The sequence below is a fragment of the Gymnoscopelus braueri genome, assembly GCF_963280865.1.
Source record: "Gymnoscopelus braueri genome assembly, chromosome: 20".
Classification (NCBI taxonomy): Eukaryota; Metazoa; Chordata; class Actinopteri; order Myctophiformes; family Myctophidae; genus Gymnoscopelus; species Gymnoscopelus braueri.
The window spans coordinates 28,780,342-28,805,795 of record NC_137622.1 but is presented as its reverse complement, the minus strand read 5'-3'; the positions used below and the strand labels follow the sequence as shown (position 1 = coordinate 28,805,795).

The following is a 25,454-nucleotide window of genomic DNA, read 5'->3' as shown; positions in this document are numbered from 1 at the left end:
TACATTTCTGGAAAGGGGGAAAAGTACATTATGAATTAACCACTTATGCCCTTTTTCAAATAAAGACTAGTGAAAGTAGCAGATCTACAAGCTCATTTGCAGATCTGCTATTTTCACTGAATGTTCCATTCATAATTGAAGAGTGTCAAGTTGAGTTTCATCACTTTCAGCAGCAACATATAATGGGAAACACTGCATGCAAAATCAGTTCAGCGCCTAATTCATACTTTGTGGTTTACTGAAAATAAAACAATTTCATCTGAAAATTTTGTAAACTGACGATCTACAAACCCACAGTGTGTCGTGGCGTATTTTCAAATAGCCAGTGTATATAGGGTTGAAGTGGTTAAACTGATCCTGATGCTAATACATTTTTCTGGGGTCCCCAGGCCAGGGCCCCTTAAGGGAGTTCCATGGTCGGTCCCCAGACCCCACATTGAGAACCACTGCTCTGGAGACTATTTTCGTACAGGCAGTATGTGGGCAACACCTTCTGAACCCAGGGGTCTTTCAAATGTATACATCCTCATTGTAGACCCCATGGATAATGAAATAGTTAATTAATGAAAGAATTCCTTAATACTATTTAGTATCTATTTAGTAGTTTTAGTTAAGCTACCATAGACTGTAAAAGTAGCTACTCAATAGTATGTGAAATGCATACTAAATTCGGGACATTTTACAGTATGCAACAGTGGACACAATGCTGCTATAAATGTCCCACAATGAAACAACTGCGACAACATATAAGGTGTGCAGCGACCAACACCCCGTCATAACATCACTCTTCTATTAAACACATGCAGAATGCAGTTATTTTTCTGTTGGAATCAGTGTCAAATAAACAAGGTTGGGTGCCAAAACCGTATATATACTTCTTTTCAAAAACTGACGTTGAGTGCCAAAACCGTATATATACTGTTTTTGAAAAGAAAATGAAAAAAAAAGCACCAGGAGATATCATTTTTCGAAGATTTAGACTCCAATCCACTTCCTGGTTAACTTAAGACTTCAAAAAACTGTATCTCGGCTCCTGTGTACTTTTTTTTTTTTACAATGTATTTTTAACTATTTTCAACTGGCTGCAACTATGGAACGGATTACCAAATGTTTTTAAATGTTTTCCCCCGATTGTACGAGACCTGTATGTGTGTAATGAGGGGATCACCGTGAGGACGGTGATCACTGAAAATATTTTGTGACTACTTGAAAAAGGTTCAAAAATGGTAAAAAATCCTGGCACTCAACGTATAATATTTTAATAAACCTCTGGCACCCAATGTGTAACTGCTATACACACAGGAGCATGAATGTGTAGTACTTGTGCTTTGTCACAAGATGGGGCACTTTCCTGACATTCTGTGTGGTCTCGGCAGCAGTGGTGGACAAAGTCAAACTACACTCTACAAGCTTAATACGTTTCATAGGTTCAATATTAATAAAACCCACAGATACACTTACCACTTTCAATTAATTTTTTCAAAAATAGTATATCTACAAGTTCACAACGCGACTAGTGTCAAAGAATATGCAAACGAAGCTTTGTGGTGTTTATTAGCTGTCAGCTTACTCAAATTATGAATATATGGGTACACCAGCACATCTACAGTATAAATCAGTTTTCTAGATGTCAGTTTATAGAAATTTACAGCAGCATTTACAACAACTGACAGTCAGTCATAATAGTGCAATCTGTAATCTTTCAATATGTATATCAAAATAAATCCCCGTCCCATATACAGTAGGCCTACTCTTCTCATTACGATTAATTAATTTATTACAATGGAGAGCACACAGATCATCCGAGTTGTCTTTATTTAAGATATAAGCTGACTGATGTGGATAGATGTACCATATGATGTAATATGCATTCTCTTTGCCAATTGGCGTTTGGACCTCGCATTTTCTATAAAAATGTACCATCTACATTCTGCTGGTTTTGATTACACTGAAGATGGCTTTTAGAAGAGACGTGTTCATTGCTGCCCTCAATAAATACGGTAGAATACTATTGATCTGTGAGTGCTGGTATTGTTTATTTTGATACAGTTTCATGATTTTGAGCTGTGCAGTGTGCATACTTGTACTGCACTTTTCACCTGTTGGTGTGTAAACCTGTACAAACTGTATTAAAAGGAATAGATTTTCACAATATTATCATTTCAGTCATCGGCAAACCTCTTCATTGATGCTTTACTGGGAGCCAGAGGGCTGAAAACGTTCAGACCAAATAAAATTTCACTTTGTACAAACATGGTCTCAGAGATGATGACACTGCATCACATAACCTCCTGAGGAACCCGGAGTCGCCCATCTGTGCACTCACACTCCTCTTTCTGCTGTGGAGTGGAGGAAGGCTCATCGCTTTGTGCCTGTCCCCGTTTGGTTTGGCAGGTGAGGCAACAGGCGGTGCGCCCTTCCAGTCGGCAGGCGGGACAGGAGAGCACCAGCTGACAGCAGAACTGTGTGGTGCACAGCTGGTACTGGTCCCAGGGTGAGCCGCAGTACCTGCACTCTGAAACGTGGGACAGAGGAGAAGAATGACGCCTGACCGCTTATCAAAAAGTGTTTTAGAACATGTTCACTCAACATGTGACATCAGCTGACATTTTTTGCCAAAGAATAAATTAGTACACTAATAGAATATAAAAATTACAAGCAAAAAGCAAATGGCATAAAGTCTACAATTTGCTGTCATTGGCATTTAATTGGTTGATGATCAATATGATGTGTGGATGTAATATAATAGGCTAAAACTTTTTGGGATTCTGTCATTCCTATGGCATTATGTGTTTTTTTCTTAATTAAATGACAACAACAACAACAAAGTCACATTATTATTAGACACTAACCTGAGATGACATCACTGTTGGACGAGATAGCGTAGCGCTCATCGAACACAAACAGTTTCCCGCGATAGAACCCCTCTGGGAAATGCTCCAGGTACTTGTGTATCCCACCCTTCAGCTGGTACACCTCCTTACACACATCCTGAAGACAAAGGCAGTTCATCTACTCAACCAGCAACGTTCACAGGTAAGTAAACCTGGTTCAGAACACTATTCTATGTTTAATCATTTAAGCCCAATTTCATACTTCATTGTACGATGGTGGTGGTGAATGGCAAAAATAGCCAATCTACAAGGCCGGTATGTAGATATTTTTGAACTTTTCATCTATGACATGCCCACAATACATGTTGAAAGTGGTTAAAATCAAGTTAGGCTGATAATCTGGTCATTTGGCACTTAACTACTAGCGAATGTAAACCGAATGTGAAATGGAGACAGGTAAACTCACTTTGGAGCGGAGGTAAGCTGAGGCACGCTCACAGCGGATTCCCCCAGTGCAGTACATGAGAACCTTCTTGTCTTTGAACAGCTCGAGATTCTGGTCCACATAGTCTGGAAAGTAGCTGAACTTGCGAATGTTGGGGGCCAGACAATGACTGAATTGTCCCTGGGGGGAAATAAAAATGACATTTCAAATAGTAATTCACCAGTCAGGTTTATTAATCTGAGCTCATAATCACGATTTAATGCGTTTGAATCTGGCTTAATTCATATTCAATTGATATTTCTATACAGATAAGACATTTTACATACAATTTTACTCTCGTAAAAGTTTCTGCAGTCCAATAGGATGGTATCGTTACACAAATCCCCATTAGATGAAAGGGTCTCCACTTCTTTGTGAAATTCTTCAGGTTGCAAGTGAATTCCTGAAAGAAACACAAATTGAAATGTTATTGAAGTGTAATTTGTCTTTGTCACCAGTGTGAATTAATGCATTTTGACTAGGTACAGAAAAGGGCTATACAAATAGTTCTATCTGCTACAATAGTTATCATTATTATATTGATTACTCAGTACCTGCCAACTTATAGGAGATGACATCAGGGCTGACTCCCATGGGAACTATCTCCTTGTAGACACCAACCCTCAGGTCAGAGAAACACTCTGTACCACCATCACTAATCTAGACAATCACATGAAAAATATATTAGGATTTGATGTAAACTCTTCAAAGATTTTACCTTAAACTTCACTTTGGTCGATTATTTCTTCCCTTCAATAATACCAATTGGTTTTGTACTGTACATCGTTGTTATCGTTGATTAGTCACCCTTACAACGAGGTATAATTTGTAAGGATCGTGCAATCGTGGAATGAGGAACACCCTGCTAAATGTGTGGGCAGCCCCCCCCCTCCCAATATGCTTCTGTTGGTAATCGCTCTCGTTTTGAGCGACCTGCCATAACACTCCTGCTGGCAGGTGTGTGACTGGCACCTGAGCATGGGTCCCTCAACTTTGTGGAGTTTGTGTATGCTCCAAGCAGCAAAGATGCCACGTTTGTCCCTTCAGGATAAGGCCCGTGCAATAGAAGTGGAAGCTGGTGTTCCGTTACGCAGGTTGGCAGCATTATTTGATCCTCACGCTTCAATGAGGAACCATAGGCTTTCTTCCAGAGATTTACAGGCAGAATTTGCACAACGGTACCACAGACAGATCTCTGTCAAAGTTGCAGGACCCATGCAGGTGTGTGTGTGTGTGTGTGTGTGTGTGTGTGTGTGTGTGTGTGTGTGTGTGTGTGTGTGTGTGTGTGTGTGTGCGTGCGTGCGTGCGTAGGTCGCTCAAAACGAGAGCGAATACCAACAGAGGCATATTGGGGGATTTTGGCAAGTTTTTGGGGGGCGCTACCCACACTTTAGCTGTATTGCACATTCCACGATTGCACAATCCTTACAGGTTATACCTCGTTGTAAAGGTGACTAATCAACAATAACGATATAAAATACAATACCAATTGGTATTTTTGAAGGGGAGAGATAATGGACCTAAGTTTAGTATATGTAAATTGGTTAATATTTGCTTAAAATGATAAAAAGTATAGTTTCATCAGCTGATTAGTTCAGTCAATTAATCTATTGTTAGTATGGCATGTGTGTGTATGAATATAGGTGTATGAGAGCATGGGGAAAGCCATGCACCATGCATTATACAAAAGATATTTGTACGGCTTGCGATAACCAGTGGCATGGTTTCCTTTGAACTCATTCAAACCTTAAAATCTTCTTCCTCCATTATCTTGAAGAGTGGATGTGAGCGCATTGCCTTGATGTACATGTCAGCAGCCACTTCAGTGCCCCCAACAGTTCCATTGATTCCTTCAGTGGCTACCCTCACCTGAGAGAATTAACCATAATCACCAGCCACATGAACCCTAGCGTCATTATTCTGGGCATGTCATTATAGGTGAACATTCAGCAACAACAAAAAAACAGACGGGGGAAATAGCAGATCTACAAGCTCGGCTATTTTTTGCCAAAACGATTTGGTGTAGACTGGGATGAAAAAAAGAGGGGACCAAGCCAGTATAGACCCCCGGGGGACCACGAACAACGATGCACGGCTAATTATTAACCAATTCATTAATCAATAATTAACATTATTGGCTAATAATGATTACAGATACTTTAGAAAAAGTCATATCCAAGCAAAGGAAATTTGCTTACCTTGCCAGTTAAATGGAGCTTTTCACACAAATCTTTCTGCCAAGCTGAGATGACATGCGGGTCTTCAACCTGACAGTAGCAGTAATACAGAAGTACCTTGCCTGGACCCCTTTTCAAGATGAGAAAAAGTGTATTCATTAAAGTGTACTATAAGCAAAAGAGTGCCAAAAGGCATGGATGAACCAAAGTGAAACATAAAGACAAATACATTTGAAGCTGATCCTCAGGGATGCAACTTGTGTCTGGTATCCACTGTGCAATGTTCACCGGCTCTGCCTGTTGCACACTTGGCTGTTGATGCTTGCTGGCAGCTTCTTTTTCAAGTTGGCTCAACACATGTTTAAACGTGGACTCTGTGAGTTGTTGAATTTCAGATTCATGACTCTTGGCCACATGCTTGTGAATGGAAGAGGGTTCTCTGAATGTCTGTCCACAGCAGCACCAAGCCAGCATGCGATTGCCTTCCTTGCAGCATGATCCATCCGTCTTGGATGCCACAAATGTTGCGAATGCCTGAAAATAATTAATATTTAGGAAACATATTAAAACATTGATCAGTTGTTCTCAACTACCATCAGTAGTCTGGGGAACCATTACACTACTGGTTTTCAAACCAAGGAAGGACATCAGTTAAATGCTCAGTTACACTACAAAACTACTAGTATTAGTTAGCATTGAGATTGAACCTTCTACTACACAGCAACAATGGTGGAAAAAGTGCTCACATTTTTGCCTGCCCGCTGGACCTGTGTCCAATCTGTAGTGTGTAGCACATTGTTGTTGTTACTCACCCTCCTCCTGCAAAATGCATGGTACTTTTTCAGTGTGGCAGAAAGAGGAGGTTTTTCTCTTTTGGATCCATCATCATGCGTTGTGATGAATGTGTCCAGATCAAAGCCTGTGAACTCTGCACAGAGCTTGTTCTCCATGCTTTTCACTCAATCAATATAAATATGGCAATAAAATATTCGCTAAATCAATCAAAACCATGTATTGTTTCAAGAACCCTGTCACGAACTACTTGTTTCTGGCCAACCAGAAACACAATCTTTTGAAGAATAACGAAAACATATAGGTAATAATTTGCGGTCATTCGCATTTGCATTACATTTCACAACACTACTATACTAACAAAGGAATTAAAATAACTTTAAAACAAAAATAGAACTAGCCACAGACGTGTAACAAAATATCGGACGATGGATGTCGGAACTCGGAAGACAAAACCTGATGCACAGTGTTGCCATGTCCGCTTATTATAAGCGACTGTGGGCTTGTTTTTCTGTAAAGTTGCTTGTAAATATTAGTAGCTGCCTTTTTTTTTAGCTTGTTTTTAAAGTGTAGTTACTTGGGCTTGCTTCCAATCTTTTTTTTATTGTTTAAACCAGTTCTCAAACATTTGCATGTCAAGGACACGTGCCAAATTAACGTATTTCTCAGCAGACCCCCATCTGAAGAAAATGTTTAAAATATATTCCAAATTTTTATAGCAGACTTAGTGAGCTTGTAGAACTGCTATTTTCAAATAGCCGGTGCTTATATGTTTAAAGCATAGATTAGACCGGTGCTCATGTGGCCTAAGTTCCTTCTTTTGGGCTTCTTTTCATAGATCTCATTGCTTATTCCTCTCACACAATCTGGCAACGCTGGTCGGAAAACGGAAGACAAAGCCTGATGCACCACCAATTACTTCCAGTCCACCCTGGCTGTATGAACCGGATGCGTTTCACTTGAATCTAACCGCTATTCTTCTATGCAGCCGACCATTCAAATTCAAACACACTCTCACAACAACAACAACATACATTGCATAGTGACTGTTTTATAAACACTTGTGAGTTAAAGAGCGCGACGTAAAAAATGTCCAGGAGGCGACACAGTGACGGGGACGACGGTAAGTTTCACGTTGTTAACACCGACTAGCAGTTTGTTTTATATGCTAGGCTAACTGATGCTAAGCTGCTTGGCGTCGGAACGGGGCAGCAGCAGCACATGTTATGTACGCGTTGACGTGAATGCAACATTGGTGTAGTTAGTGTATGAGTCACTTAACCGCCGTTATACTGTATATAATGAATATACCAATGAACGTTGTTAGCCAGAGGGTTTCCCACTTCACCGTGTCTTGCTCCTTTAGACTTGTTGCTAGCCTAGCCTCGGCTAGTTAGAAGAATAGCTAGCTAGTTAGGCAGTGGACGTATATGGGGGCGGGGCAACCCTCACAGTGTATTTAGCCCTTATACTCCAGTGGTTCTCACACTTTTTCATGTCAAGGACCCCCCCCAAATTGACACTTATTAGCCCGCGGACCCCCATTTGAAAAGATAAGCCAGGGACCCCCGTAAGAGAAGGTACGGCTGTGGCAGTGATTCTCAATCATTGTAACTTAAGGACCCCCAGTTTGACGTACATTAGGCTACAGACCCCCATTTAATGGCATTTCTATCTCTGGGACCCCAATTCATATTGTAACATAAATGTTAATTTAACTCTGAGAGTGTACAAATGGAACCAGATGGACCCGTTGGTTCCATTTGTACACTTTCAGAGTTACAGACCCATAAGGGTCCATTTGGTTCCTATAAATCATTTAGCTGGGGACCCCCTGGTATCCCCTCAAGTACCCCCGGGGGTCCCCGGACCCCACTTTGAGAACCAATGCCTTACTCAACTCCTTAACGCTGATATTACTGGGTGCCAAATGTTGGTACAGCCATTGTTTATGGGTACATGTTTTGGTGAAAGGAAATATAAACCCTAGCCATGAACCCTTCACCATTTAAAGGGCAAGACCACTTTGGTAGAGGTTTGTGTTGTGTAGTTACCTTGCCATGATGTAACTCCAACAGGGTGGAGAAGAAATAATAAACAAAAAATAATTGCTCCATTGATTAGAAATTGATAATTAAAAATATGCTCCTCATTGAGTTACATTGTACGGTGAATCAGCTCTCAAAGTCACTCTTTTGGCACGTAAATGTACACAAAGATGATTCAGACAATATGGAGTAGAGCATCACAAAACCCTTTACTGTTTGTTTTTTAAATACAAATGTTGATATCCTGTTGATTTTACTATTTTTATTAGGAACGAAACCCGGACTGGATCCACATATTCAAATAGTAAAAATCTACAGGAAGTTGCCATTTTTATTTGAAAAATAAACTACTGGGTTTGGTGATGTTCCATATTGTCTGAATCAGCTTGGTTTGTGTTCGTTTACGTGCTAAAAGAGTGACTTTGAGAGCTGTTTCACCGTACAATGTAAATCATTTTATTATCAATTTCTAATCAATGGAGCAATTATTTGTGAGTTCTTGTCCACCTTTGGAGTTAAATCATGGCAACTAACTGCACAAGTTACAAGTAACCCAAACCTCTACCAAAGTGGTCTTTCCCTTTAAATACATAATGCATTTGCAGGGCTGTATAAATGTTTTATGACATGTAGATTTAAAAAAAAGTATATTTTATGTTGTTTTTTAATTGTATGTCAATTCTCCCTCGTAGGAGGCCAAGCCCACAAAAGGAGGCGGACATCTGAGCCCATTGAAATTGAGGACCGCTTGGAGTCGTTGATATGTCGTGTGGGAGAGAAGGTAATAGGTCTTGTCTTGGCATTGCTGCATCTCACACACATCCAAGTAGAATTGGGTATCAAAACCCCCATGTCTGTCCTCCTTACCATACACAGAGTTTATTTAACCACTTACGCCCTAATTTCGATTGGGACGGCAGGTTTGAAAGTGGTTAAGGAGTCAATAAATATTACATTCGCATGCATTTATATTGGTCAAATCAATTGAGCAAGTTGACCTGGCCTTAAAGGAGAATTTTGGACAAAGTTTTCTTACCTTTTCTATGACGTTATATCTTAGGATGAATGGTACAGTAGAAAAATTTCACAACTCCACCCCTATTTTTTTTGGGTGAGATCTGACGTTCATAGTGACAGAACACTATGCAACCAACAAAAAAAAAACAGAAGTCTCGCTAGACGAGATTGAAATCTAGTCTAGCGAGACTTCTGTTTTTTTTTTGTTTTTGTTTTTTTTGGGACAGTGTTTCTACTGTACCATTCATCCTAAGATATCATAATGTCATAGAAAAGGTAAGAAAAATTTAGTCCAAAATTCTCCTTTAAGGCTGCATTCCCTGAGTAGTACTAATGCTGTTTACCATTATGTAATGCTAGTTGCCTACGTGGCCCAAGGTCAAAACAACATTTACCCTCACCTTTACCGCTGCTTGTAAACTATTTTCAATGGTGTTGCTTTTGTCCCACAGAGTACATCATCACTGGAGAGCAATCTGGAAGGTCTTGCAGGCGTCCTAGAGGCCGACCTCCCAAATTACAAAAACAAAATCCTGCGCATTTTATGTGCTGTGTAAGTACTTTCTGTTACCTCATCGCTATTGCTCAGTGTTTGATTAAAGGTTCAGGGTTTCTCATTCATAAGTCTTCTTAACCACATAAGTCCCAATCTTAAACCCTGTTCTCGTATAATATTTAAAACTTTGTCAGATTGACAGTGTCAATCTTTTTTTTTTGCTGTTTTTGAAAATGTTTGCCTATAATGACATGTCCAAAGTTCGTATACCAAGATTAAAGTGGTTAACCCTGTTGTCTCTTCATTTACAGTGCCCGCCTCCTCCCTGAGAAGTTGTCAGTGTATACAACACTGGTTGGCCTTCTCAATGCCCGAAACTACAACTTTGGTGGCGAGTTTGTGGAGGCCATGATCAGACAACTCAAGGAGACATTAAAAAACTATTTGTACAATGAAGCTCTTTACTTGGTAGGCTACTAAATGACCGTGTGGACGATACAAACAACTTTGACTCATCTCAACTCATTGAATTTCTATATATTCAATATATGTTTATGGACTTGCTTTTATGTTATCTTAATTTTACCTACTTTTGATTTAATGCTGGCTGTCCATTTTGCAGGTGAGGTTTCTGTCTGATCTGGTCAACTGCCATGTGATTGCTGCTCCCTCCATGGTGGCTATGTTTGAGAACTTCATTAGTGTTACGCAAGAGGAGGATGTACCACAGGTAGCTATTGGGGGGCACAATCATTTATTATCTATTAGGTCATATGTATTGCACATGGTACCACTACCCCACCCCCCGGCTTTAAAATACCAATAGTTGTCTATATATTTTTTCATCAGTGCTGGTTTCACCTGTGTTATGGTGAAGAATTATGAAGGACACAACCACAACAATATGCATCTATTTTAAAATGTGCATATGGGCATAGCTCCAATCCGCCACTGTTGTATTAAATGCAGACATTTTCTTTTTCTTAAATTTCTGTATTGTTCATAAGATAAACCCTGTGAGCAAATTACGGTGGATGATATTCATATTTATAATACAACAGGGTAAAAGCGCAATGGGAAAGAAAAACGTGTTGGAGAAATTTCATGTTATCTGCAACAACAACAAAAAGTGACCAAGCTATCTTTGTCCTCAGGTGCGGTCAGACTGGTTTGTGTACGTTGTGCTGTCCTGTCTGCCCTGGGTTGGTAAGGAGCTGTACGAGAAGAAGGATGTTGAGATGGACCGTCTGCTCAGCCAGATTGAGGGCTACCTGAAGTAAGTGTTCAGTCAGAATTTATTATTTCTAAATTTGACGTATTTTTTTATTGCTTTCTTTCTTTATTTCTTGTTTTAAATCTTCTAATCCCATCTTTTCCTATTGACTTTTCTTGCTTTGGTTTTCATTTCTTTTTTTCTCGCTTTCATTCACATCCTACAGTTATTTCTCAATCTACATATAGTAATGTAATTGTCTATGATGTTTCTGTTAGTAGATATCAGAATCGTGCTCATGTCTCTGGCTTTTCCTTAATGTGGAAGAAAGTTCAAATATAAGTGTCATTGTTGATTTTCAGGAGGCGAACGAAGACACACGTCTCCATGCTGCAGGTGTGGACAGCAGAGAAGCCCCACCCACAAGAGGAGGTGAGGGAAACAGCCACTGTATATTGAAATTCAATGACATGTAAAGTCCAAGTGGTACCTTTTTTAGTGATTGCGTGGGTGGCAGGGTGACCTAGCAGTTAAAGCAACCAATCCAGTAGCTATTAGGTCATATGTTTGAACTAAGCAACCAACATGAGAATACATTGTACTATAGCATCTTTCTTAACAAGGTTGCAAGATGCTTATAAAAAATCCAGCAGTGAAACAATAAAAACAGAAGGGATCACACAAAAGAGGTGGAAACAAGAAATATATATGAGAACAGTCAAATCAACTTGTCCTGTCACATGTTTTCTCACTCATCTGGAATAGGGTAGTAAAATGTACTTAAATGTAACCTATCCTCTCCTTGTCCCACCCAGTACCTGGACTGCCTTTGGTCCCAGATTCAGAAGCTAAAAAAAGATCGTTGGCAGGAGCGACACATCCTGCGTCCGTACATTGCCTTCGACAGCGTACTATGTGAGGCCCTGCAGCACAACCTGCCTCCGTTCACCCCGCCGGGACACATGCCCGACGCCCAGTACCCTATGCCCAAAGTCGTCTTCCGTATGTTTGACTACACTGATGCCCCTGAGGTATGGTGTTCATATGGCTGGGTATTGATACCGACTGATAGTGTACCAGACTACCAGTAGAGCCCAAAAGCTCCCACTCTAAGAAATGTTATTGGCCTAATAGTGTACACATTCTTATTTTGTGTACCACCAATACCCAACTGTTTTAAATAAAATCCTAGAATTATTGCCACTGTTTTTCTCTACAAAGTTGTCTTCTGTCAATCCTTAGGGCCCTGTTATGCCTGGCAGCCATTCAGTTGAGAGGTTTGTTATTGAGGAGAACCTACACTGTATCATCAAATCTCACTGGAAAGAGAGGAAAACATGGTGAGTAACGGCTATCTCTGGCATCGAGGGTGGTAAACCGCCCACATTTGGCCAATAGCTATCCAGTGTTGTGTTGTTGTTGATTAGTGCATTAGCACCAGTCACCAAGTGGGCAAAATTAAAATGCAATAAAAGCTTCTTGCGGTGGGTTGTCCCTTTTCATTAGGACCCTTTGTACCAATTTGGCTGCTGTCTGTCAAACATAAAAATGTATCACCCTCAAACTATGGGCCTCTTTTCCATGTCTGAATGTGAACATTTAAAAGACACCCTGCTTAATAAGCCTTGTATGACTTAATACACTATCAATGCTCTCTCCTACTCAGATAAAGACATACAAAGGTCATGGAATATATAAATTATTTTAAATATAATGTTTTTTTCCATACAGTGGTGAAAGAGAGAAAAGCCTTTCACAAGTTGATGACACATTTTGTCTTTGTGTGTGGTCCAGCCATTGTGTATATCTATGGGATGTACAATATGCTAGTGCTAAAAGAGTCATTTTAAATCTTGTCTCAATGCTTATTAACTGTAAGAAGTATTAAGAAGTTCTTTGTTATGTACGATTGTTTTTGGTGCCTGTAAAGAGTTGAATTAATCCCGTTTCCCTGTTGGATATTGGATTCATTGTGTGAATGCTATTTTCATAGTACTAGTTGACCAGCAGGTGTCGCCCCTTTTCATTATTCAAAGATTGCTAGAGAAACGTTCTGCTATGTATTTTACCTGTTTCTTTAAACAGGTAGCCAGCACGGTTTCTTAGACAAACTAAGAAAAGTACTAGGATAAAAGAAATGATGTAATGAATCTTCAAGCAACAACGAAGTTCTTGAATTTATATTTCTCTAAAATAATGTTGTTTTTTATTTTCAGTGCTGCCCAGTTACTCAGCTATCCAGGGAAGAACAAGATTCCACTTAACTATCACATTGTGGAGGTATGGTGTTATTTTATAATTTTGTCACCAGGAAAAAAATAGAAAAGGTTTCAGACAACGGAGGTGTTCCCACTGTAGTAGACTGTTTGCTTCTCTTTGCCACAGGTGATTTTTGGACAACTTTTCCAGCTACCTGTGCCGCCCCACATTGACGTCATGTACACCACATTGCTCATTGAACTCTGCAAACTGCAGCCTGGATCACTGCCCCAAGTTGTATCCTTACCTGATGATGATTTAACTTAGTTAAAATGCTGTATGTTTGAGAAGTTTATTATTGTACAGTTGAGAAGATATTTTATTTAACATAAGTTTTTGAAATCTTGCATTCTGTATACTGCAATTAAATATGTACAAATATAAAAGATCCATTATCGTATTGATAGTGGCCCGAAAGATTGGTCAGCAAATGGAGAGAGAGGGGTAACATTACATGCTGTTAATACTTTACTATTTATTTAAAGGCATTAATGTAGATTTGTTCAATTCATTATAAAGGACAATGCATTTGTCATTTGAGTTGACCTTAACAGCTGAATGCCAGTTGGCTCAAGCTACAGAGATGCTGTACACGAGACTGGACACTATGAACACCGCTTGCATAGATAGGTAAACGATACACTCAGATTTTTCTTTTTTGTATGTCCAATTGTCCATAGCCATCAATATATTAAACCTAGGCTTTGCCTGTATGGAGTATTTGGGCCTGTGAATCGCTTAAACAGTTTTCCAATCTTATCTCCATGTACTTATCTGTGAGAGTATTGATCAATACATGGTGTTAAGTCTGTCAGCGCTCTCTGACTCATGCTTAAGCAGCAAATCAAAAGAAAGACAAAACTTCACACAAGGCGCAACAGCCTTAAAGTTCTTGAGAGCCAAGTCCTCACTCCCCCTTAAACGTTCATAGTGACAGAACACTGTCAAAAAAACAGAAGTCTCGTTAGACGAGATTGAAATCTCGAGATTTTTTAATTTATTTTTTGCATAGTGTTCTGTCACTATGAACGTCAGATAAAAAAAAAAAAAAAGAAAACGCTATTAAAATATGCGATCTAGCGCAAGGCCTATCCGCGCACGTTTTAAGCTGTGGCGGACCCGGGATGGAGTTATGAAATTGTTCTACTGTACCATTCATCCTAAGATATCATAACATCATAGAAAAGGTAAGAAAAACTTAGTCCAAAATTCTCCTTAACTGACGTTTCTTCCAGTTAAGGGGGAGTTTTTTGTTGCCACTGTCGCAAAAATTGCTTGCTCAGCCAGGGTGGGACAATGTCGGGTCTCTGCTCTACATGTAAAGTGTCTTGAGACAATTTGTTGTGATTTGACACTTTAATACAAATTCAAGTGAATTCTGGGTATTTATTGTAGGATCAGATGGCTAAGCACCATTAAGAGTGAGACCTACATTTTATAAATTCTCAGCCGGTTTCTCATTTGTGATATTAACTGTGTTGATCAATGCAAAAATGTGTGAATTTCGTGCTAATTGACTAAACAACCTTAAATCTAACAATGGCGCCCTCCTTTAAGTTGTACTTCTACCACACAATTATAAGACCTTGTAGAAATTGCATCTGTTGTGGTCCAGTTTTACAAGCTTGTCTCTCGTTCATTTTCAGACTCCTCAACTGGTTTGCTCATCATTTGAGCAACTTTCAATTTCGATGGAGTTGGGAGGACTGGTGAGTAAATACTACATCAACATTTATGGGACTATACATGTTTCATGCTTGCTGCAAAATAATTCTGTGCATAACAAGGTCAGTATTGAGTTTTGAGGATAGCATATCATGATTATAAATTCTAATGATTACTCATACAATTTTATATTGAAGCTTTAAATGTCAAGCAGTGCATGCTGTTTTTTTTTTTATTAATACAGAAAGTGCAAAATATGTGTACATACATTTATTTTTATTTTTGACAAATCAAGCAATTACAATGATCATTTTATAATGGTGCAGTGCGCTGCAGCTAAAGTGACAAAAACACATTTTAAAATGTGTTTGATTCTATTCGTGACTTGTATATCTCTCCATAGGGCTGACTGCTTGACCGTGGATGCAGACAAACCTAAGCCCAAATTTGTCAAGGAGGTGCTCGAGAAATGCATGAGGTAATAAAAGATTAGAGGCTTTGCATATCATCGCATTAGATGTTCTGTTTGCTTTAAGCTTGAACTCAAGTGATACAGGGAAATTCTTCCTCTTGCCCTCTAAGTGCCCCATGACCTTCATTAAATCAAGTTTAGTTGATAGAAATGCATTCTGATTCATTATGATCATTATTGCTTGGTTCACATCATATTAGACTGTTTTCATCTTGAAATACCATATAGGCCCTGATGCCTGAGTGACATGCTCAGCGAGTCCCTTGTTTGATTCCCAGCCGACTGGACCATTTGTTGCGTGTAACTCCTCGGCTTCTCCTTGTTTCCTGTCTCTATCCACTGTACTATCGATAAAGGCAGAAACGCCCTAAAAATCATTTGGATTTGTAAGAAAGTTGTAAAGCCTGATGTATATTTACTTGCGTGCCGATGTCGCGCTTCAAAAATAGCAGATCTACAAGCTCACAACCCGTCACGATGCGACACGTTATTTCTGGTACTAGCTGCTGAGTTGTCAATTTGTCCGTGTCCATTTTAGGCTGTCATACCACCAGAGGATAGTGGACATTGTCCCTGCTAATTTCTCAGCACTCATCCCAGCCGAACCCCTCTTCTACTACAAATACGACGAAGAGAGTAATTGTAAGTCAAGCATTCTTTGTCATTTGACAATTTTGTCTTGACCCTGACATTTATTGCACTGTAATATTAAATTGTGGTTAAATAATGAACTCCAAAGCAGTCATCTGTATGCCCATTTAATCTGTATTCATTATTCTACAAGACTGCACTAATACGACCTAAACACTAGTATTGTTAGAGCTTGCCGAACATATTAGAATAGTAGAGTAGAATAATCAGTGTGGCCCCTCCCCAACAGCATCGTTGCCAGGTTACCAATCCTCTATCACCGTTAGCAATGCCATCAAGAACCGAGCATCCAATGAGGAGATCCTGACCATCCTCAAGGAAGTACCCAACCCTAACCAGGAGGATGATGACGGTGAGTGGCTTCATGGGTTGTCAACTAGTAGCTGTCACACCCAACACCAGGCCTATGGTCAAAATATATCAATGGAAAAAGAGGGAGACTACAACGTACCCTACCAAACAGATGTTTTATTCATTCAAATAAGTCCCACTGTCCCTAATGCATCTCTGATGAAAAGTCCATAGATTTTATCAGTTGGGAAGCTGCTAGGGAGACTGCATATAGAACCAGGTTCTTTTTGGCTTTCTAGACCAGGACAGGGTACATGTAGTTTGAAGTAAAATCCTTCACTCAATTTTCATTGCAGTAATATACTTTCCAAAAGGTGACCTACCGGTTTCCTGTTCCGGTTAATTTTCCCATAGCTTAATCTGCTGCCGAGCCAATTAAACAAAGCTATGGGACACTGAACCGGAACAGGACATGGGTAACAACAATGTGTTTTACAGCTAGAGAGCTAGTTGTCTCTTCTGCATACATTTTTCTACCCTCTCTCAATATAAGGACTGATGTAATTACTCAAGAACAGATCCATAGCTGCGCTTGGATCTGTCGGTAGCCGTGTTTACAACCCATGCACATTGGCGTGGCGTGGGCGGGCCTTCAGATCAGGAAGCAGGCTTTACCCAATCAAATGTAGTGTGTGGGATTTACATGTGTGCGGCTCAATGGACCCTTCGCTAAGCCCCACCCACTCCACTCTGTGACTGGTGGTGCGAAGTTAGTCACACCCAGGCCTGGCAGTGCCTGGCAATCTCTGCTTCTCACCCATTGACTTGCATGTTAAATGATGGCTTTTCACCTTAAAAATAATCGATCATTTCAGGAGCAAGAGCTTCAAAATCTCTTCTAAATCTAGTCAACAAGGCCTGCAGTAGGCTATGCACTGGACAAATGTGCATGACATTATTTCAATAAACTAAAAACATAGGAAATGTTAGAGAGAGTAATAGCCATGGATACACGACGGTCGACTGTCACGACCGTCATGGATGAACTTCAACCTGGTGTTTAGACTTTCTCCATTTATGGCCCGTACATCTACATAAACGTTCATATTTCAAATATAAAGTGCTTATCCCATGGCCACGGATGTTACATGTATATACGGGCTCTCAGAAGTACCTGTATCATCCGTATTGTCCAATAAAAAGCATTTTAATCTGATCAGTGGCCATTTTCTCTATATGCTTTCAACTGAGTGACCCTATCGGTTGGTAGGTGTATTGCACTCAAATACATTATGAGAAAATGGCCACTGATCGGATTAAAATGCTTTTCATTGAACAATACAGAATATACGGGTACTTTTGGGAGTCCCGTGCATAATTGTAACATCCGTGGCCATGGGGTAAGCACTTTATATTTAAAATCTGAAAGTTTATATAGATGTACGGACCGTAAATGGAGAAAGTGCAAACACCAGGTTTAAGGTGATCCTTGACTGTAACAGGAGTTTTCATGTACCGCAGGGACTGCAGTAGCAGTTAATAAATAGACGAACAAATGAATTAATATACTTTAACGTGCGGAATCCGAAACAGGCAGCGCTGTGATTCTGAATTTTGTTACGATGACGGTGATTAGTAGCCTATTATTGACACCACCTGGGCGAGTGAGTCGTGTAACTTTCCCGAAGTTAAGCTGTGTATGTGTTCAACAACACAGCCATGAAGCCTTGCAGTTTAAGTGCAGATTTCAGCTTGGGAAAAGCAGCCTCCAACGGGTTTGGGTAGGCTACGTGGTTCATAGTCACCATTACGTTATCGTGGTATTCCTATTCTTGCCATTATGTTGCAAATGATTGTGTGTGTGTGTGTGTGTGTGTGCGGGCGATATAACATTGACAGCTATGGCAGGTGACGAAAGCTTGCCAGACCTATGCCAGGCTAACAACGGTTGCTAAGCTGGCATTGGACAATTGCTTTTGGGGTGGGGTTTAGCGAAGGGTCCATTCCCTCTGGAAACGAACCGAAACTCATTTAACAATAGCGTCCTCGGAGCAGACAAAACCACGGAATGTTAGTAACATTTTAACTTGCTCTTTCATCATAGAAACAAGTGGGCTTATAACCAAAACGATCCATGTTCTTTGGGAGAAATTGTGTTAGTGTTCCGTGGAGAAATATTGTTAGTGGGAATGAAAACATAGTCGCACCACCGGAAGTGGAAGGCTGAGGGCAGACCAACATAGATATAGAAACCTAGATACCTCATTGGCCTCTGCAGTTCGTTGGAGTTTCGTATGGTGGCCGCCATAATTCCTACTGAACGCCCCCTTCTGTGACGCACGCGGAAATTTCCAGCTGCCCCCCCGGAAGCGGAAGCGCGCCCGAATTCTAGTACCCCCCCCCCTAACCCCCCCAAAGAAAATGTCGTTTGGGGGTACAAAATCATGGGATAAAAAAAAAAACCCAGAGGGTGGGGCCCCTGGAGACCCTCCAGGCCGTGACCTACAGACACGGCGAAGGAAAACTGTGAAGCCACAGCCACACATGCAAGATGTTGCACATGAACTCTGCAGCCGCACTGAGGCGCTCCAACACAAACACTCTGACATTAAGCTTCACAGAACAAACATCAGCAGCACACACAACATTCACCACAATGACAAACAAATTACGTCCGTGCAAAAATAAGCGAGGGCTCGCTTATTTTGGGGTTCAAAAATCGTGGGATAAAATTTTCCCCCAAAAAAGTGTTTACATTTTTAACCGCATCGCATCGCGTCCTGCCGTCCTCCCTCTCTGTCCATCTCCTTGTCTCTCTCTCTCCCCTCTGGCCCTCTCTCTCCCTGTCTTCCTCTCTCTCCCTCCCTCGTTCCCTCTCTCTCTCTTTCCCTCCCTCCCTCTCTTCCTCTCTCTCTCTCTCCCTCTCTGTCTCTCTGTCTCTGTCTGTCCGTCAGTGAAAATTCTCTCGCTGTCCGCCCCTGCCGGTTCTCTGAATTTTTATTTTTAAATAGGCTCTGTCATGATTAATTGACCACACATATGAAGTGAAACAACTAAATTCTATCCAAACGATATCTTATAAGTAAATTCCGTGCCTCAAAGAAGAAGTTTGAGAGCGTTTTATAGCCGAAAGTAAGAAGTGAAGGCACTCGCACCCTGACTCGCACAAACAACAATGGCTGCCGTTCGTCTTTTGTCGGCTACACTCGGAGCCATTCGGGCTCACTCGAACTCGCCACCTGATTGGCCAACATTTGCTGTCAATCACAGAATGATGAGCGACGACGCCATGTCCAGGTGTTGTAAGCGTGAAGTGGGTGTAAATTGGTTAGAGAAAGTGTGTCGACGCATGCGCAGTGCGCAGCTCTGTGTTTTTTCATGAAGCTGGTTGCTTGTTGCTCGCGCACGATCTGGCAACAGCGGTGCATGCGCAGTGTGCAGTTTTTGATTTTTTTGCCCCGCTTTGTACCACCAACTACAGCCAGTTTGCGGATTGTAGTATAGATGTGACATTTAGCAGCAGCTCTGTCCTGCTTGCTTACTTACTGTCTCCTTTCTCTTGGTGTACTTTCTCTTACTGTGTTTTCTCTCTTGTACTTTCTCTTTGTCTGTTTCTGTCTCCATCTATGTTCTTCCAGATGAGGGAGAGAGCTTCAACCCTCTGAAGATTGAGGTGTTTCTGCAGACCCTGCTCCATCTGGCTGCGAAGTCCTTCAGCCACTCCTTCAGTGCCCTGGCCAAGTGAGTGTTTGTGTGGTTGGTTGGTTCCCAACCACTGTGCCAAGTAACCTCCATGCCTACCTGTCGTGTGGCTTTTCAGCTTCCTCCCATGGCTTTGGGTTTCTCAAAACACATTCCTCATTGGAGATATGTTTTTGCTGCCTATTTGGAGCCCTATTGTTTTGTATTGATCTTTATCAGTTGCTGGATTTTTACAAGAACTTGAGTTTTCTTTGTTTTTGCTTCTAGCTTCCTTTGTACCCCAGCCTTGTTGTGTCCCAATACCCACACAGGCACACACCAGCTGAGTGTGGTTTTGATGTGATTGCGAGATAGAAAAGGATAATCGCCTCTTAGTTCATAAACACAGTTGGTCGGTGAAATAGGAAAACAGACACATTTTGTCTTTGATAAGTCAAACTTACTATACCTAACTAAACCTACTCTAAAATTCTGTAGTACAGATCTGATGGATATGTTTTTTTTCTCCAGTTTTTTCATGCTGTCCTTTAAAGACTAGTGTAATATTATTGCATTTGTACTCGCCTTTTTTGTCCAGAAATGTTCACAATTGCACAGCCACAGATAAGAAAAATACCAAATAAAATAAATGTATCGGTAAAGACAAAACAATAAAGCAATATATCTTAACACATCGTGTGCCAGCATATTTTCCTTCCACTTACGTTGATATGTTTCGTGCTGTAGAAGCCCCGACGAGGAGCGCATGTAAACAAAGCCTGCGTGCGAGACGGCGGAGGGTCCCGACTAACGCCTAGAACAATAATATTTCTAACGCGATCCTCCATTGCAGAGTGATCGCCGCTCGAAAACGGCTCATTTCCACCACGTTAAAAAGAAATGGAGATATTAAGCTTTTAGTCAAGGAGTTAACATTGGAGCCGACGACCAGAAGCATTTTTGACATGGATCCACATCCGGTCTCTCCTTCTTAGAGACTCCTTGGATGATCCCAAAGTTAGAGCGCCCCACGTGGGAAAAATATATTTTTTTATAAAAACGGTCCGGACCGTTTATGGCACATAACGCATAGCTTCTGGCACCCAATGTGTTAAGAAATAAACATGAGAAAGTGAATCACATCCATAATCTGTCCAGGGCCTGACCATAATATGTATTCTAAATCCCTTCTTGACAGGTTCCACGAGGTGTTAAAAGCACTGACAGAGTGTGATGAGGGCAAACTGCACATACTCCGAGTGATCTATGAGGTCTGGAGGAAGCATCCGGAGGTAAAACCAGAAACACAAGTTTTAACAATCTGACATGAACTGATTTAACGAAGTACAGGATTACAGAACAAACCTTCAGACCACAGACTTGCTGTTTGACACTACAGTAGACAACAAACAGAAGTGAAAGACTAACCTACTGATGTGTATGGATTTGTGGACTAGTGCTGCCTGCATTGCTTGGTCTCTGCATCTCTGAATGCAGAGGCCGTTGTCACTTTCTCTGGAAAGGGAACCAAATTACAGAACAAACCTTCAGACCACAGACTTGCTGTTTGACACTACAGTAGACAACAAACAGAAGTGAAAGACTAACCTACTGATGTGTATGGATTTGTGGACTAGTGCTGCCTGCATTGCTTGGTCTCTGCATCTCTGAATGCAGAGGCCGTTGTCACTTTCTCTGGAAAGGGAACCAAATTCAATTAATCTTACAGGAGTAGTTCACCCCAAAAACATCTAAAATCAATTACACACCACATGAAGCCTTGAATTCATGATTTATTTTTTGTTTTTGTCGCATTCCTAAGCCAATAATTTGATGACCGGGTGTATTTCCGGTAGGAGACACAAAGAGTCTACTTTGAGTCTCCTACCGGACACATTTGCATATTTCCGCCGGTCATCAAATTATTGGCTTAAGAATGCGATTTTTTTTTTTAAATCCATGAAGTCAAGCCTTCATGGGGTGTGCAATTTTTTTGCAATTTTTTTGGGTGAACTACTCCTTTTAAAGGAATAGATTCTTGTTAGATCGTTGATAATGCAGTGTAAATAAACTTGACTGATTCAATATTAACCACATGTGCGCTGCTATTGCAGATGACCTCTGCGCTGGTGGACAAGATGGTCCGCACCCAGATTGTGGACTGCGCGGCTGTGGCCAACTGGCTCTTCTCTCCGGATATGGCTCACGAATTCACCAGGTGGATAGAGACAGACAGAGATCAGAGATCATGTCCTTTAGTTGGGTAGTGCACAGGTTTTTCAAAGTTGGGGCTGCCAGGAAGTAGCTGGGAGGGGGTCAATTGGAATGGAAAAGCAGATCATAAAATAATCCATCTAATCGCTCTCTCTATCATATATATCTCAGTAATATATGGAATAGCATTAAGTGAAGCTATCATGAGCATTTCTGACCGTGTCTTCTGTGTAGGTTTTACGTTTGGGAGATTCTGCACTCCACCATTCGTAAGATGGACAAACATGTGCAGAAGATCCAGAAGGAGCTGGAAGAGGCCAAGGACAAGCTGGAGAAACAGCAACACAAGAGGGTAACTTGTTGTTCCCAATTTTACATTACTGTTCAGCCTATGTCTCATGACCATAGAATGAGCCTTACATTTCTCCATTGTCAACATTACAAGCAACCAGTTGCAAGAATTACAAGGGTTATAACCATAACCATATTGTACAATAACATTCCAGTGATTCTATAAAGATCAAGACATTTTTATTAATTTATGCAATGGTTTGAATGAATACTCGTTTCTGATTGTCCAGGAAGGTTTGTGTTAAAACCATTTAATGTACGCACAGTTCCGTGGCCTAATGCATACCAAACTGGGGATCCTTGAAATTAAAACGTTTGAGAACCACTGCCTTAGTGGAGTGATGTTGAGTTCAGTCTGATCAGTTCGACATTTTGTGTGTGTGTGTGAGCAGAGGGACAGCACTCACAGTGCCCACAGTGCCCACAGCGGCGACGATGAAGACATGGAGAAGAACAGTGAAGATGAGGAAGGTCAGCTGGAGGAGCAGATAGAGAAACTCCAGGAGAAAGTGGAGTCTGCTCAGAGCGAACAGAAGAACCTCTTCCTTGTCATCTTCCAGGTACCACAGTGGTTCTAAACCACTTAAATCCTAGTATATAATTTTTTGACAGGGGTTCCCCAAGGGTCTGTACTTGGCCCCCTTTTTTCCCTTCTACACCAAACTTATTTGCTGAAAATAGCTACTGTATCTACTGTACAACCTTACAGATCTGCTATTTTAGCTGAATGTTAGCCCATTTTCACCAAAACATCCCCTTTATTATGATATGTCCAGAACAAGGATGCCAGGGTTCATGTGGTTAACTCTTTCAGTGCCATTCTTATTTATGGAAGTTTGGTTCTGAGTGCTACAGCCAAAATTCATTGTAAAAAAAATATATCTTGGGTTCTGAACCTTTTTTTTAATTATTTTTTATGACTTCTTAGACGTGGTGCTCAGGGCCATGACGTCTTAGACGTCATGTGGCACTGAATGAGTTAATGTCGGAGGCCCTTTCACTGAAATCTGTCAAAAAGATACACGGCAATGTGTACAGTTATGCCTTTACTCAGCCGCCCAGTTACTGCACTATACGAGCTGTGGATTTCATAAAGATATATTCCAGTAGGTTTATTGTATTGGTGAAAATATTATGATGTAAGTGATTGTAATGAGTATTTGTTTTCTGTTCCTTGCAGCGTTTCATCATGATGCTGACAGAGCACCTAGTTCGCTGTGAGACGGCCAGCGTTGACATCAATACTCCCTGGTACAAGAACTGTATCGAGAGGTTGGAGCAGATCTTCCTCATGGTAAAGCACTCGCATATACATCACACACACACACACACCAAGGAAGTACTCAGAGAAAAAGGGTTTTACAGCGTGGCTCCTATGGGTCCATTTATATTTATTGGGGTCCTTGAAATGAAATTTGAGAACCGCTGATATAGTTGACAGATCAGTTGAATGTATAACGGAGTGAGTTGGAAGAATAGAATGATTGATTGGTGGTCCTTCTCTCCCCTGTGCAGCACCATGTGACCATCAGGGAGTACATGGGCACCTTGGAGAACCTGCTGTTCACAGCAGAGCTTGACCCTCACATCCTGGCCGTCTATCAGCAGTTCTGTGCCCTGCAGCTCTAAGCCCATACATACAGATCTACACACCCAGACATAGAGACACACACACACACACACACACACACTTCATCTCCTTCTAAAAACTTGCCATATATACGCTCTAATATATGACCAAAAGTCAGTGGACGGTCTTTCCAATTAATGATTCTAATTTGTGCCCAGTTAATGGATTAAGTTAATTCTACAGCTGCTACCAATTTTGTGCCTACAGTTTGCAGAAGGCTGTTTCTTGTTGCAGAATGGCAATCTCCCCCAACACACACTCCCCCATTCAGAAATGGATTGGTTTATATTTTTGCATAATATTGTGATATCATTAATGATGAAATCATCTTTGTTTTTTTTCCATTGTCTTAATGGTTATATTAACTCTTGTATAAAGGTGAGGAGATGAGGGCAGGGTACAGCTGACCAAATAAGGATTTTGAAATAATTGCTAGTTTCACAATTACATTATTGTGAACCCAAACATTTTTTTTATTGTGCAGCCCTATGTGTGGGTGTCATAGGGGATTGTCAATCTGAAACATAACATTTCCTTCCTCTGTTGCTACAAAATTGGAAGCATACAGTTGAATGTCAATCATTGTAGCTGTAGCGTAAACAATGAATTTCACTGCAACAAAGGGCACTAATTAGAAACATTAATTAGAAATGGTGTCCATTGACTTTTAGTCATATAGTGTATATAGTCAACCAACTGAATGCTAACCATTTTTACACACAAACCAGTTCTTGCCTCAAGAATCTTCTCATTGGTCATTTTTGTTTTTACATGTACTCGTTTTGAAAGTAGGAATGCTAACAGGAATCTGTCAATCTTTTGGCCATTTATTTGCGGTATGGTTTTAGTTCGTTTTTTTGTTATTTTTATCATAATGCTCGTAGTCCTATGAGTGTATTTTTTAAATGTATCATCTGCGAGTCAGAACTGAGCAGTGGAAAAAAAGGAACCCGGTATAAGGCAATTTCAGGTTTTGCTCCAATTGATTCCGAACCCAGAGAGCGCTCTACTTTTTTATATGTATTTTATGTGAAATTGGGAAATGATTAAAACTCTGTAGAGTCTGTTTGCCTGCTTTGTCTATTGCATCACCTCCATTTCCAAGAACTCGGCTACATAGTGGCACGCAGCATGTAAGGCTTTGAAACCATGATGAAATGTATTGCAATGTTTTTAATT

General features: G+C 40.7%; 2 protein-coding genes across 2 annotated transcripts; one reads left to right on the top strand and one right to left on the bottom strand.

Annotated features, from left to right (window-relative positions):
* Positions 1-1,601: 1,601 nt before the first annotated feature.
* Positions 1,602-6,875, bottom strand: tstd2 (thiosulfate sulfurtransferase like domain containing 2). The gene is made up of 9 exons (XM_080415716.1): positions 6,308-6,875; positions 5,725-6,029; positions 5,517-5,625; positions 5,065-5,187; positions 3,873-3,978; positions 3,606-3,721; positions 3,301-3,459; positions 2,853-2,991; positions 1,602-2,515 (listed from the first exon to the last, which is right to left on the bottom strand). Exons 1-9 carry the CDS (start codon positions 6,443-6,445, stop codon positions 2,280-2,282), a joined length of 1,431 nt encoding a protein of 476 aa, XP_080271842.1. The 5' UTR covers positions 6,446-6,875; the 3' UTR covers positions 1,602-2,279.
* A 356-nt stretch (positions 6,876-7,231) lies between these two features.
* ncbp1 (nuclear cap binding protein subunit 1) lies at positions 7,232-25,341 on the top strand. The gene is made up of 23 exons (XM_080415981.1): positions 7,232-7,410; positions 9,028-9,116; positions 9,805-9,905; positions 10,160-10,316; positions 10,471-10,578; positions 11,003-11,124; positions 11,424-11,493; positions 11,877-12,092; positions 12,304-12,401; positions 13,278-13,341; positions 13,447-13,557; positions 13,886-13,950; positions 14,967-15,029; positions 15,389-15,463; positions 15,996-16,099; positions 16,338-16,460; positions 20,038-20,140; positions 21,279-21,372; positions 22,195-22,298; positions 22,529-22,646; positions 23,038-23,205; positions 23,826-23,939; positions 24,161-25,341. The coding sequence occupies exons 1-23, from the start codon at positions 7,377-7,379 to the stop codon at positions 24,272-24,274; spliced, it is 2,415 nt and encodes an 804-aa protein (XP_080272107.1). The 5' UTR covers positions 7,232-7,376; the 3' UTR covers positions 24,275-25,341.
* Positions 25,342-25,454: the final 113 nt, after the last annotated feature.

What these genes read in the sequence shown, in the direction of transcription:
- tstd2 (XM_080415716.1), bottom strand. Translation starts at nt 6,445, where the DNA reads ATGGAGAACAAGCTCTGTGCAGAGTTCACAGGCTTTGATCTGGACACA. An exon ending in ACTTTTACGAGAGTAAAATT is followed by an intron (nt 3,460 to 3,605) that starts GTATGTAAAATG and finishes ATTTCCCCCCAG; the next exon opens with GGACAATTCAGTCATTGTCT. An exon ending in CAACAGTGATGTCATCTCAG is followed by an intron (nt 2,516 to 2,852) that starts GTTAGTGTCTAA and finishes CCCACGTTTCAG; the next exon opens with AGTGCAGGTACTGCGGCTCA.
- ncbp1 (XM_080415981.1), top strand. Translation starts at nt 7,377, where the DNA reads ATGTCCAGGAGGCGACACAGTGACGGGGACGACG. An exon ending in TTAACTATCACATTGTGGAG is followed by an intron (nt 13,342 to 13,446) that starts GTATGGTGTTAT and finishes TCTTTGCCACAG; the next exon opens with GTGATTTTTGGACAACTTTT. An exon ending in AGAAACAGCAACACAAGAGG is followed by an intron (nt 22,647 to 23,037) that starts GTAACTTGTTGT and finishes GTGTGTGAGCAG; the next exon opens with AGGGACAGCACTCACAGTGC.